At 41.1% G+C, this 12,983-nt stretch overlaps 2 protein-coding genes across 2 annotated transcripts; one reads left to right on the forward strand and one right to left on the reverse strand.

Annotated features, from left to right (window-relative positions):
- The first annotated feature begins 989 nt into the window (after nucleotides 1-989).
- On the forward strand, nucleotides 990-4,521 carry NDUFS7 (NADH:ubiquinone oxidoreductase core subunit S7). The gene is made up of 8 exons (XM_053464926.1): nucleotides 990-1,060; nucleotides 1,320-1,356; nucleotides 1,437-1,505; nucleotides 1,803-1,920; nucleotides 2,774-2,953; nucleotides 3,513-3,559; nucleotides 3,693-3,781; nucleotides 4,138-4,521. Exons 1-8 carry the CDS (start codon nucleotides 1,045-1,047, stop codon nucleotides 4,233-4,235), a joined length of 654 nt encoding a protein of 217 aa, XP_053320901.1. The 5' UTR covers nucleotides 990-1,044; the 3' UTR covers nucleotides 4,236-4,521.
- Nucleotides 4,522-6,774: 2,253 nt separating this feature from the next.
- Nucleotides 6,775-12,678, reverse strand: GAMT (guanidinoacetate N-methyltransferase). The gene is made up of 6 exons (XM_053464915.1): nucleotides 12,428-12,678; nucleotides 10,997-11,142; nucleotides 8,273-8,336; nucleotides 8,118-8,185; nucleotides 7,658-7,768; nucleotides 6,775-7,201 (listed from the first exon to the last, which is right to left on the reverse strand). Exons 1-6 carry the CDS (start codon nucleotides 12,597-12,599, stop codon nucleotides 7,061-7,063), a joined length of 702 nt encoding a protein of 233 aa, XP_053320890.1. The 5' UTR covers nucleotides 12,600-12,678; the 3' UTR covers nucleotides 6,775-7,060.
- Between the last annotated feature and the right edge of the window lie 305 nt (nucleotides 12,679-12,983).

The raw sequence follows: 12,983 nt of genomic DNA on the forward strand, positions 1-12,983 counted from the left end.
TATGCAAAATACAAAAGAACATAGCAAGTAGTTCGTTATCTAACAGGTTGTGATTGAGCCAATGTCTGGGAAATCCCGGGTCCAAGGTAGTCATGTTTTTCAAAAATGGTGTGTCATACATTTCTTAAGCTCTGGTTGGCTGTACCTAAACCTTTGCCATTATATTCCTAAACAAAACTTAGGCATCCATACGTCTAAGTCGGTTGTCAACTTAGCATGACCCTTCTGAAAATCAATTCTTGCTGGAGCTTCTTGAGTGTAAGTTCTGCTGTCAATTTCTTATCAAAGCTGTGCGCAACCCCATCTTTCCTATTGTTCCCATCGTAGTGCAGGCAGAGTCCTTAGTGGGGGCGATAGTGTTGTAATATGACATCATATCCTTATAGTTTTTTTTACATATTTTTTTGTGGGACTGCGCTAGTCGGTTACATTTCTAGTATTCTGAATAATTGTATAGTTAGGATAAAATAAGCATGCGTTTAAAATCAGTAGATACGAGTTTGCATAATAGTCTATGTCGCTTTGACTTATTATTTAGGTTAGGGAATATTAAGTTTGAAAATTATAAACATTGTTAAAGTAGTATTTTTAAATTATGTTCAACTGGCTTGAGTATAACCTCATAAATATATTACTTGGCTGGTACAGATAGTGTAAACAAATGAGTACTGCAATATAAGATAAAACATCTTTTATTGAACAAACATTCCATTTTAATGCTGTGCTTTCAAATATTACGAATGTTTGTACCAAATGAAAGTACACGCATTTACCGGCTATTCCACACAAGTCTATAAGATATCTATCACCTCCACCCCAACGAAAATATATTTCCGACACCAATAACTATATAATGTCTAATTTAATAAACTGCATTGTGTTGGCAGAAACAATCTTTTCTTCTAACAGTATTTTTCGACAAGCGATGTCACGGCCGGCCCTAGGAACGTTGAACTGCATTCTATGTTCCTGGGCGGGACATTTATACTGACGGATCTAGATCCTTTAGATCTCGGAAGTTCTTAGGGGGCGTCCAATGGCAAGATGGCGGCGCTGACAGGTAGGCGAGTTGTTATGCGTTCGTCATTACCAAGGGCACGGACGTTCAGTTGTCTGGGAGTGAATGGTTGAGCTTAACAAAATGTACAGCACGAATATATGTATTTACACATAGAGTAGTATGAAATCCCACACCGCTTCACCTTAGCCATACGTGCGTCGATATGTTATGGTCTGAGACAAAATGAAGGGCGATTATGTGCACAGTGTGTAGCTTCCCAGTCATCAGTGAGGCGTATTAAGATTTTGTTGTGTTTCAGCTCCATGGCTATCTCGGCTCTGGATTCACACCACTAGGTAAGTTGTCATTAGATTTGGCTTAATGTTTGCCTCTTGTTGTCCTGCTGCCTCTGACTATATGAGTATCTCTCCCTTAGACCGAGCTCTCTGGCTGCTCTTCACACTAGAGCTTGGCACCCTACAACAGAAAATGAAGATGTTGCCACGTAAGTTTTAAAAGTTTATTTTTCTTTTCTTTCCAGCATTGTACAACTTGGAACAGATCGCAGTAGTCATACATATTAGTCTTCTCAAGCAAGTAAATCTAATTACAACTGTGTCATGTTGGGTATCTTTCAGATCAGAAAGTTAAACAGGCATTGTTGCCACAAGCGAATGTTATATGCATTACACAATCTGTCTCCTATTAATATTGTGTTTAACAGTCTGTGTTGCTACGCAGTTATATTGCTCTGTTTATATGCATATTTGATGCATCGTTATGTTTGTTACTTGTCTTTCAGTAACTTACAGATTAGACAGAAGAGCAGTGCAGTAAGTGCACCAAAACCATCTCTGCCAAGCAGCCGCGGAGAGTATGTTGTCACAAAGCTTGATGAGCTGGTAAACTGGGCACGCAGGGTAAGATTTTTTTTTTTTCCTCCAGTTCCCTAAAAACTTTATCAATAAAACATGAAGAATGGACCTGTGTTACTTGATGTGATATTCTATTTGTAACACAATTGAAAGTTTAGTTAGATATGCATTTTAGCTATGTTAACTCGCAGTGGAAAGATTAGGCACGTTTCTTACCGCTCCCTGGTAGATGGAAGCGACAATACGACAACGGGATCCTATACGGGACTAATTGGGACATTTTGAGTGTTGGTGTACGGGACTAGTGTTGCAGTTATGCTTTGATTCTGGTTGGGGACTATGTGAGTCTTGGGTCCTAAGCTCCTGACTTTCTTCGGTGAATTGGTATGCTTGATTCAGTTATACAGACTTGCCGCGCTGACATCTGATGTGACGAATGGACGGCCGGGTTTTGTTTTTGGGTTTTATTTTGTGTTTGTTGTACAAATTGATTGTTTGAAGGGTGTCCTTTTGCTACCTCTATGTTGCTATGTAATGCATCGTTCTTTTTCCTTGACTCATGCCGCTGCAACCACTGTTGATCTTCGGCTTGTGATACTGTCTTGATTGCTATTGTTTAAGACTCATTGTCTGTATTCTTTATCTTTTCATGGTCCTACCATGTCACAATGCTACCGTATTCATTTTGTTGATGAATAAAGTTTTTTTTTTAAAAAAAAGGAAAAATCAGGCAATTGTTCTGCTGCCTTCCTATGGTCTGCGGAGGAATAAAAGACCATGCTCTCCCAGAATCCTTATCTGTTATACTTATTAGCACCAAAGACAAAGTAAGACAGTCAACTTCAGCAGTTTCTGTGAGTAAGAACACTTGTGCTTTGTTACATCTGTGTACCTACAGAGCTCCCTATGGCCTATGACTTTTGGCTTGGCTTGTTGTGCTGTGGAGATGATGCATATGGCTGCTCCGAGGTATGACATGGACAGGTTTGGGGTAGTTTTTCGTGCCAGTCCTAGACAAGCAGATGTGATGATTGTGGCAGGAACCCTAACAAATAAGATGGCCCCTGCACTCAGGAAGGTGAGTATTATTTTTTCCTTTCTAAATTAACAACAGATTCTATATTACAGCAAATTTACCAGATTATCATTCATCTTAATTATCAAACATGTCATTTCTAATTCATTTAGTATTACTATAAAATGAATGAATGTCTTGCTGTAAGAGCTACCATTTTGTGGCTGCAAGATAATTTTAACTGCTTCCCTATACTAATGGCTTATATGCAGAATACAGGCAGCGGCCGTGAAGTGTTAAAACTCCTTAGGAGTAGCATTCATAGTGGGGTCTTGCATAGCTCGGTCTGTTTGCTACTGTACACTCCAGCTATCATTTGCACTTTAATCCATATGATAGCAGAGTGTCACCTTATATCATGCCTCTTTATTACATCCAAATTCAAAGAGGGATTCCTACCAGTGTACAATGATGGTCTAGACCACTTCGGTACTGGCTCATGTTCCAGGGGGTCCAACGAGATCCATGCTCAACATTACAGCTGTGTATTGGATTGTAGACACTGTTTCTGGGCAGTGGTAAGCTAAGGTAATGTATCTGACGGAATTTCTACATTCTTTAGGTTTATGATCAGATGCCAGAACCGCGTTATGTTGTATCCATGGGCAGGTGAGTGCTGGCAATATGTCATTAACTTCACTGTATGCATGTGTGCCATAGCTGTGCTTTGACCTCCATGTATTTGTCATTTGGCATTATGAGCTACTCCTCCCTGTTTACCATATATTTCTATTTCTCGCAGCTGTGCAAATGGAGGAGGATACTATCATTATTCGTACTCTGTGGTCAGAGGATGTGATAGAATCGTACCTGTAGATATATATGTTCCTGGTAAGTTTTACCCTTTGCAAGAAATCTGTAAGTGCAATCCCTTGAGCATCAACTATATGGCAGTTAAGGTGGTGCTTCACTATACTGTTAGTAGTTACTGGTAATTGAAACACTAGAACAAACTGCATTTTATCATTAACCATTTGCAACTTTGGCCTAATTTTCTTCTTATCCGATAAGGAAAATGTTTATTATATATGACAGTTTATTTGCTTTTATTATGACATTCCTTGGTGTCTCTTATGTCCCTGTGCTATTGTTATGTCCCAGTTTATATGTCCATGTATATAGTGTTTTCTTTGCAATACAAGAATCTGAACAAGTCATATTTATGGTTTGAATTTTTACACCTTTAGGCTGTCCTCCCACTGCTGAAGCATTGCTCTACGGAATATTGCAGCTGCAGAAAAAAATCAAGCGAGAGAAGAGAATGCGCATTTGGTATAGGAAATAAATGCGTTTTCATTATATTTATAAAATGCTGAAGCACCGTGCACATGGGTGTCCTGGGATTACAGTCAGGACTGCTGTTTTAAAGCCCTGTGCTTTATGTGACACAGTAAGGATCACAGGTGTCTTCTGAAGTTTGTACAAATAAACCTTTCTTTCCAAGTTCACGCCTGAATGAGTTCATAGGCTGTTTGTGATAAGTAGAAGAGGTGTGAGAGAATTATACCTGCTCTCTAATAACGGAGTGTACATGTGAGCAGCTAATAAAAGAATATGGAACAAGCCACAAATCTGGGTGTCATTGTGCTGGTTTCTTTCATTGTTGGCCTCTTTACTGATTAGTATACAAGCTGTGCTGGTGAAGGCTTACATTTTTTGACAGGTAGCCTATGTGCTTACATATATGTTTACCTTTTCACTGTGAACCAGCATTTCAAGTAGATTAGTTTTTAAGGATGTTTCGTTCTCATCCAAAGAAATGGGGGGAATATAATCTGTCAAACACTATGTGCATTCAGGTTTTATAAAAAACAATTTGTATTAAGATGTTAATACAGAGGCATGATTTCTTGCAGCTTGTGCCAGAGAGCATAAAGATACACACTGTTTTAAAATGGTGAAACAGTTTGAAAAGCTTGTATCTGTCAATTTGAGCATGTCATTCCTCATGCTAGATTAAGCGTCGGGAGATGTCACTTTCATTCTCAGCCATCCCTGCTGGACAACATCTATACTACCACTACCCTTCTACATGGATCACTTCCCTGAGGATCACAGATTAACCCTTTAACGTCCAATGATGGGCCAGGCACGTCACACAAAAATGGTCAGGTAAAGACCACTGACTTGCCTGGCAAGTCATTTCATTAAACAAGCTTAGGAAGTAATCTAAGACGACTTTCTACGCTTATACGGTGTTGCTTTAATGCCTCGATGTCAAGCCATGTCTGGGGCATCAATGTCCGGTTTTAAGAGTTTAAACTCTAAACTTCAATGGTGTCTGTGAAATACCTCGATAGTGAGGCATTTAGCAAAAACGAAAAACTACCCCAGGACGCGCTGTGATCACTCCGGAGAGCGGTCACAACCGCCACTATGAGAGACTTTGCCACTCGCAAGATGGCGGCGTGTCCTTTAAATTTAAAAAAAAAATCAAGTTGTGAAAGTTCGCAAGAGGGTCTCTCCAGACCCTCTTGAGAATTCTGGCTCCCCTTGCAGGTTGAATACAGCTACTGCATTCAACCATGCAAGTCAATGGAACCCAGCGTTCGAATTCAAAGGTCATGGTAGCATTTTTTGTGTGTTTTCACATGCAGTGTAATTCAGGTATGGATTCAGCCCCTGGTATATGTCACAGCCAAACACACGATATGCATTCAGCAACATCTCCTGGGTACAGTGATACCATGATGCATAGGCTTGTTGGGGGGCTAAAAGGGGGCATGTTTAGGAGGTGCCCGCTTTTGGGAATCTGACATTTGGACAGTATGTGCCCACATCCTATTCTGGACATCTTTGACACAGCGCATCCTGGGGTGCGGTTTCAGTGTCACTGAATGCCTTGATATTGAGGCGTTTCAGCAACACCGTTTGGGCTTAGGAGGCGATTGTTGATATTCACATTTTTATGATCAGCCAGCAAGGGGGGGAGCAATCAGATCTCAGCAGAGTTTGGACAGATCCTCTTCTCTCTCCTGCCGAGTCCTGGCAGAAGTCAGCAGTGAGAGCTTCCAGAAGGGAATGCTTAACTGGGCAGTCACATAGTAAGGGTAAACCCAGCACTCACATCATTGTGCTGGACCTGTCCGTAGAAAGGCAGCAACGCGGCCTTCTGTGGACAGGAGGAGTCCCGCTTTCAAAGGGACATACTGGTATAGTCACAGAATGAAAGTATCTCTATGGGGACATCATGGGTTAATCTACAGCCACCTTTTCATGTGTTTAGGGTACAGAGATGTAAGATGTGGTTAAGCGTGAGAGATCTGCATTAAGGTATCACCTTTTATAGTTGTCTGGTGAGAATCGTGACATTCCTAGAAGGATAAAACACGGATTATTATTTATAACCGTACGACTAGAGTTGCTCCCGTGTTCGTTATGTTTCTATTAAGTGACACTGCAGTCTCTAGTCATGCAGGTATTTTGGATCTACGTGAAGGACCGTTTTGCACGGACACCAGTGCATTCACTTTTAAAGAAAAAGGACAACTTTTTGGGTTGCATATCTTTAGGTAGCACAATCAGTGGGCTCTAAGAAACAGTTGCAGGAAAGAGTTACACCAGCAACAAAAACATTTATATTAGAAGATTTTACCTCAGATACCGTTGCTTCATACAAAAGAAGGATTTACCCCCCGTCACTTTCTCCTACATAAAGAACGGTCATGTCACCGATTTAACCAATATAGGGTTGCCTCAATCTATACAGCAAAAGCTCACTGGCGTTTGCCCATAATAATGCATGGTAATGTCATTGAGGGCCAACCTTCATTTATGACTAAGGCAAACTCCAGATTTAGAAGCAAAAATACACAAAACCAAAGTCCCTCAAATGCATCTCTTTATTTGGCTTTCGGACCCAAACCAAACCACGTATGTGGTGTAATAAGGCAGATCTCTTTCACTCCATTACCCTGTGCTAGCACAGGCCTCTGCGAATAGTAGTTTTTACAGTCAAACGGAGAAGCAGAGTTACTGAAGCCACTGCCGCCTCCATTTGGACTGGATGAAGCTCTTGCAAATGAAAGTTGGTCGAAGGCATAGGTAGTGAATTGTGTAGGTGTTTTTCTGTCATATAATGCTGTGCAGGATACAAGTTCTTTGAGCTGTTTAGGCTTTGATAATAGTAGGCGTGATCATCTTATGGAAGGAGTAATATCTACAATCTTCAGGAGGTATCAAGTCCATTACAGTGGTGCTAATATTCTCCTGTTTGAAACCAGCTTCCAACAATGGAGGTATTTGGGTCTCCTGTTAAGTAAAATACATTAGAGGAGAATATTTCATTAGAAACATAAATATGTAAGAACTACCTTCCTTCACAAAAATATTGTGTTTATTATTACATATTGAAGTTTCTCAGTTGCCTTTTCTTAACCTATAATTCTATGGTGCTGCAGCTGTCAAGCATTCTTGTGAACTTTAGTCAGGCAAGGCCGAGTATCTGGATAGTACCAGAACAGGGCAGAACATTAAACACCCACATTGAGAACATTAAACACACAATGCATTCTCTATACAACTCCCACTAAAGGACAGAAGTGGTATTCTTGCATCCAAGTAACAGATGTGAAGTAGGTAGAGAAAGCTTGTTGGTTACAAGGGCTGCACAACTGCAGATCACCAGGTAAGCTACGTTTGCTGTGTGGATTCTATTAAGGCAATTGAAGAACATGTAGTTACGATAAAGCATTTCAGATATCTTACCTGGAACATTTTTTCTATATCTGTGTATTTGGACTTCAACAGTTCTCCCCATGATGTCAGGTTACAGTACGTGAGGACTCCTCCAGGTTTGAGCAGCCGGTGAGCATGACCCTGCAAAAGACAGATTATTATGTCACCGACACAACACTGAAATAACATTTCATCCACTGTTATCACCTGTATAACAGTCCGAATGCCATGTTGTAGACACACAAAAGGGTACTAGTTTGGTTTAGGTATATACCATATAGTCTTTACCAACGAATACTAACACAATCATGTTAAACATACTATTACGTTACCAGAGGATCTTGTTCACTAAATCGGGTCGTTGCCCCAAAAGGTGACCACATGTAAAATACATTTTTTTCACTAAAGGTATAATCAATATTCACAGTGTCAAGTCTTCAGAGTTCAAGTGCTGTTGGACATGCAGTGTTTGTGGATGCTATAGAATTACCTTGATGAAGTTGAACTGGTGTGTGTGCCATGTTTCCTCTGATAAGGGGTATGTGTCATATAGGATCCCTGAAAAGAAAAAGAAAAATGACTGAACTGAATCACAGGGATGAAAAGAGATGAAAGAATCACAACACAAAAGGATGATAATCTCACCATCAAAGTGCCCATCTGGTAATGTTGGAATCACATCTTCCCATAGTCCCTTAAGAGGCACAATCTGTAAAGAATCAGTGACAACTGTGAAGGTATTGACCTCCTCCCTTGCAAGGCACACAAGCATACTAGTTATTTTAAGTTTCATCTTTGCACGCTCTGAAATGGTTTATATATTTCTACAAAAAGTAGAATTACAACCTCTAATTCTCATAATCCAACTTTTAATACCACAGAACATCATAACATCGTTGACAAGATGCCAACACAAAATACTTTAAAACATTTGACTTTATACGTATAATCGTGAAGAAAACAAAATACCTTCATTACAACGTATTGAGATATGCATACACTGTATGTCTATATCTAATTCACATTCCATTTAGTTATTCTAGCTGACGTGTGTTTTTTTTCTGGACTTTGCCCTGCATAAACATATGGCTACTAGACTGATGGACACCTTATCTTTTTTTTTTTTTTAACCTCTATATACCGTGTTTCCCCGATAGTAAGACACCCCCGATTGTAAGACGTATCGGGGGTTTCAGAGGGGTCGGCTAATATAAGCCGTACCCCGAAAGTAAGACATATGTCTTACTTTCGGGGAAACACGGGGGATTTGCCGGGTCCGCCACTCTAAGGGGCCGGGAAGTCCCCACCAAGGCCGGCCTTACGTGTCTGCGGCCGCACAGGATTTAAATTAAAACATCGGGGTTTTTTTTTAACTTTATTTAACATCCTCCATGTTAAATAAAGTTTTTTTAACTTTATTTAACATGGAGGATGTTAAATAAAGTTGAAAAAAACCCCCGATGTTTTTATTTAAACCCTGTGCGGCCGCAGACCCCTAAGGCCGGCCCCTTAGAGCAGGGCCGACCTTTGGGGTGTGCGACCGCACAGGGCGCCACACTCCAGGGGGTGCCAACCTGCGGCACCCGGCACCCCTCCAGAGACGGACAGTAATGTCCGCCGCTGGAGGAGCAGGCTCGCAAGGGAGCGGTATCGGAGGTCTTTAACAGACCTCCGGCTCCCTTGAGTGATTTTAAGCCGGGTTCAACCCGGCTTAAAATCACTCAAGGGAGCCGGAGGTCTGTTAATGACCTCCGATACCGCTCCCTTGTGATCTGCGCGGCAACAGCTGTTGTGCGCCGGGGTTTCTTGTCAGATCCCGGCGCACAACACTGAAGCCGCGCCCACCGCTGTCCGTGCCCTCTGACCCGGAAGGAGACAAGAACTGAAGAAGAGGAGCGAAGAGGAGGAAAAGAAGCTGAAAGAAGAAAGGAAAGGTAGGAAAGCATTAAGTGAGAGTGGATTGGTGTATATGTGTGTGTGGATTGGTGTATGTGTGTGTGGATTGGTGTATATGTGTGTGGATTGGTGTATATGTGTGTGGATTGGTGTATATGTGTGTGGATTGGTGTATATGTGTGTGGATTGGTGTATATGTGTGTGGATTGGTATATGTGTGTGGATTAGTGTATATGTGTGTGGATTAGTGTATATGTGTGTGGATTTGTGTATACGTGTGGATTGGTGTATATGTGTGTGGATTGGTATACGTGTGGATTGGTAGGTGTGTTGATTGGTAAGTGTGTGAGAGTGATGGGTGTTATGCTGTACCATTTCCAATGTCTTTTTCATGATCTAATTATGCTCTAAAAGTACATCATAACTCCCATCACTCTCAATTTTTTCCCAATATAAGACATACCCCGAAAGTAAGACATAGTGGGGCTTTTAGGGATAAAAAGAAAGTAAGACACTGTCTTACTTTCGGGGAAACACGGTAGGAAGACCATGAGTATGTGATTCCTCCCCACCCCTGATCCTATGCCAATGGCACTTCTCTAGCCAATCATGCTGCATTCTATACCCCTGTAACATCTGTGCATAAAGACCAGATTCCCCCAGCTAACAGCTGTTCATGCTTTCTACTTCTCAATAACTGTGCTGACTGGTCATTTTTGCTTTCCAGATTCTACATATCTATATATATATATATATATATATATACCTATATCTATATATATATATACCTATATCTATATATATATATATTAGTTGGAACAAGTGTTTGGGCTCCTATATTGCATTGAATGGTGAATATATATATATAATATATATATAATAAATAAATTATATATATATATATATATATATATATATATATATATATATATATATATATATATATATATAACACACACACACACACCATTTGCTAGTCAGCTGTGTAACCAGCACTCATTACCCATCCTCCCTAGTAAACCTGTTCACCCAGCCCCCATTGATGATCTTACCACTACCATTTGTGTACACTGCCTCTGTGACCTTCTACCCTAGGAGCATTTCTGTAACTGCTCCTGTTAACTCCATCTAGGTATCATGCCCCTACTGCCTCCTAGCCACCAACAGGATATGACATCAAAGTGCCCAATTACACAGATCATAACACTTGGCAATCTAATCTCTGACCACCTTAGTTGTAAGGAAGACATTTAAATGGGCAGTCCAAGCAACATTTGATTGGTAGCATCCATGAAGGCAAGCCCCTGATATCACCTACAATCAGGCAAATTAGTCAAACACCAACATGCAAGTCTTAATGGACCCCAACCCTTATGAAAGCAAGCACCTTTTGTGATAATCATTTATGTCTACCCAAAATGAAACAGAAGAGCAAAAACCTCTACTCTCATCGAGTGAGGTTTCCGGTCTCACCTTATGTGGCTGCTTCTTCGCCCATTCTTGTAGCCTCTGGAATACACCATCATTGCACTCTACAATCCAGTGTTCCTCGATATTATGCTCCTCCAGTTTACTAGCTGCAATGGCCATGCCAAAACCAATCTCCAAAACCCGGCCACCTGAAAGAGAAAAGCTAAGTTAGTAGGATCAGGCACAAGACAGAGTGATTATTATCTACAACTCTCCTTTGTTCTGAGCCTCACATACAAGTATCCCAGATTCACACATCCATTGAAACTCCAGCCACTTGTTAATGACATAGTCAGACAGGGGACAAACATTTCCACACTCTCTGCACTCAAAACTTTTGGGTCTAGTCACAAGGTAGAGCGTTGGTTTTGACTGCCTGACTTCTCTATACATCTTGAAGGTTCAACTCTGGCAAGCTTCTGCTGTGGTAAAGAGTTAGTTGGTCATGGATAATATATAAATGAATCAGTGAGATTAATTTCATTGAATTATTCATTATGCAGGGTCACTTGGTCTTTTTGGTAGAACCTACCAGTGGTCCTTATAATAAACTATGAAGCGAAAGAGTTGAAACTACAACTCCCCTGCCAACTTTCCCTTTAGTAAATAAACCTCTTTAGGTTAAAAATTTGAATAGACAGGAGGGAGGATGTGCAGATAATCGGGTATACTAAATGTTTTACATGGTTAAGACTGATGGGTAAAGTTATTCAGCTAGTAGAGCCTGAAGAACTGCCTGTGATGCCTTGGAGAGTGTGTTGTCCTCTCCAATGCGTCACATATCCCCTTAATGCAGTCTAGGAGTCCACACATTGAGCTGAGCAATGGGAAATGGGAATGTGTGGCTCTTTAATGTGATAGATGCTCTTAATGACAATTAAAATAAAACCCATGCGTTCTAAGCAATGTTATTTGACTTATAAGAAGTTTTTTTAAGAAGTACTATCCCACCAGAAGTCAGCAAAATGACATTGCAAGCAACAAAGCTGGTGACCTACAATCCCAGTCACACCTGAAGAAAAAGTTTGAAGAGCACAAATGAATCATTAACCTGTGTGTGAACCAAAGGTTTCATTGCATTCAGTGGCAGATATAATGATATCACTTTATACACTCTACATAGACCTAAAAAGGAGCCTATGTTCACTCCCCTCCCCCTTTGCTACAGCTGTCACCAAATGTTATACAGAACTCATGGCTATTCTGAGACACTTACATTCCTAGGAACCCGACCCTCACCTTCTCCAGGTCATGCATGGAGTGGATCTTCTCCAGAAGCCAAAACTAACCCCTCCACACACTCACAAGTTCGCAATACCATACAATTACATGCAATGCTTCACAAGCTACTTCCCCAGATGTTCATGTTGTGCTATCATGCATAAAGCCCCATACACAAAACATGTGTGCATATACACGCATGTAGATCTGTACCTTTACTGGCTGCCACTCCTGCCAAGCTGTGCATGTACGGAGTCTCCCATCTCTCCATCACCGGTTTGCCCATAATCTCTAAATGGGTGTCAGTCTCATCGTAGCCTGCGGTAGCATCGTGCCAGGCGGACTTGCAGCTCTCTCCCTCTATGAAGATTTTGTCGGAGGACATTGCAGGAAGACAAGTGGAGCAGCGGGAAGAAAAGTAGAGAGCGGAGCCGGAGCCAGAAAAGGGGCCACTAACCCCTGGAGCTGGGATATAGAGCCCTGAGCAGGGGGCGGGGCCACACGAGTCATATGAACGACTGGGTGGGCTTGGTCACTTAGGTAAACGCATAGAAGATACGATGGTGGGCGGGGTCAGCTAAATGAGCATTACTTGTAATAGTTTAACACTTGTAAAAAAAAAAAAAAAAAAAAAGTGAGTAGACGCTAGGGTTACCACGGTGGGCATTCTTTCCCAGGACATGTATATTTTTTTTACATGTTGCTGAAAACCAACTATAGCGCCACCATGCTGTTTTCCAGGATATACTCTTCACATACTGCTGATCAG

This window comes from Spea bombifrons, chromosome 1 (assembly GCF_027358695.1).
Source record: "Spea bombifrons isolate aSpeBom1 chromosome 1, aSpeBom1.2.pri, whole genome shotgun sequence".
NCBI lineage: Eukaryota > Metazoa > Chordata > Amphibia > Anura > Pelobatidae > Spea > Spea bombifrons.

Coding starts and splice junctions, on each gene's coding strand:
- GAMT (XM_053464915.1), bottom strand. CDS start 12,599: ATGTCCTCCGACAAAATCTTCATAGAGGGAGAGAGCTGCAAGTCCGCC. Junction 7,769..8,117: donor ACCAGTTCAACTTCATCAAG/GTAATTCTATAG, acceptor TGTCTTTTGCAG/GGTCATGCTCACCGGCTGCT. Junction 7,202..7,657: donor ATATAGAAAAAATGTTCCAG/GTAAGATATCTG, acceptor TTTACTTAACAG/GAGACCCAAATACCTCCATT.
- NDUFS7 (XM_053464926.1), top strand. Junction 1,357..1,436: donor CTCTGGATTCACACCACTAG/GTAAGTTGTCAT, acceptor TCTCTCCCTTAG/ACCGAGCTCTCTGGCTGCTC. Junction 2,954..3,512: donor TGGCCCCTGCACTCAGGAAG/GTGAGTATTATT, acceptor TACATTCTTTAG/GTTTATGATCAGATGCCAGA.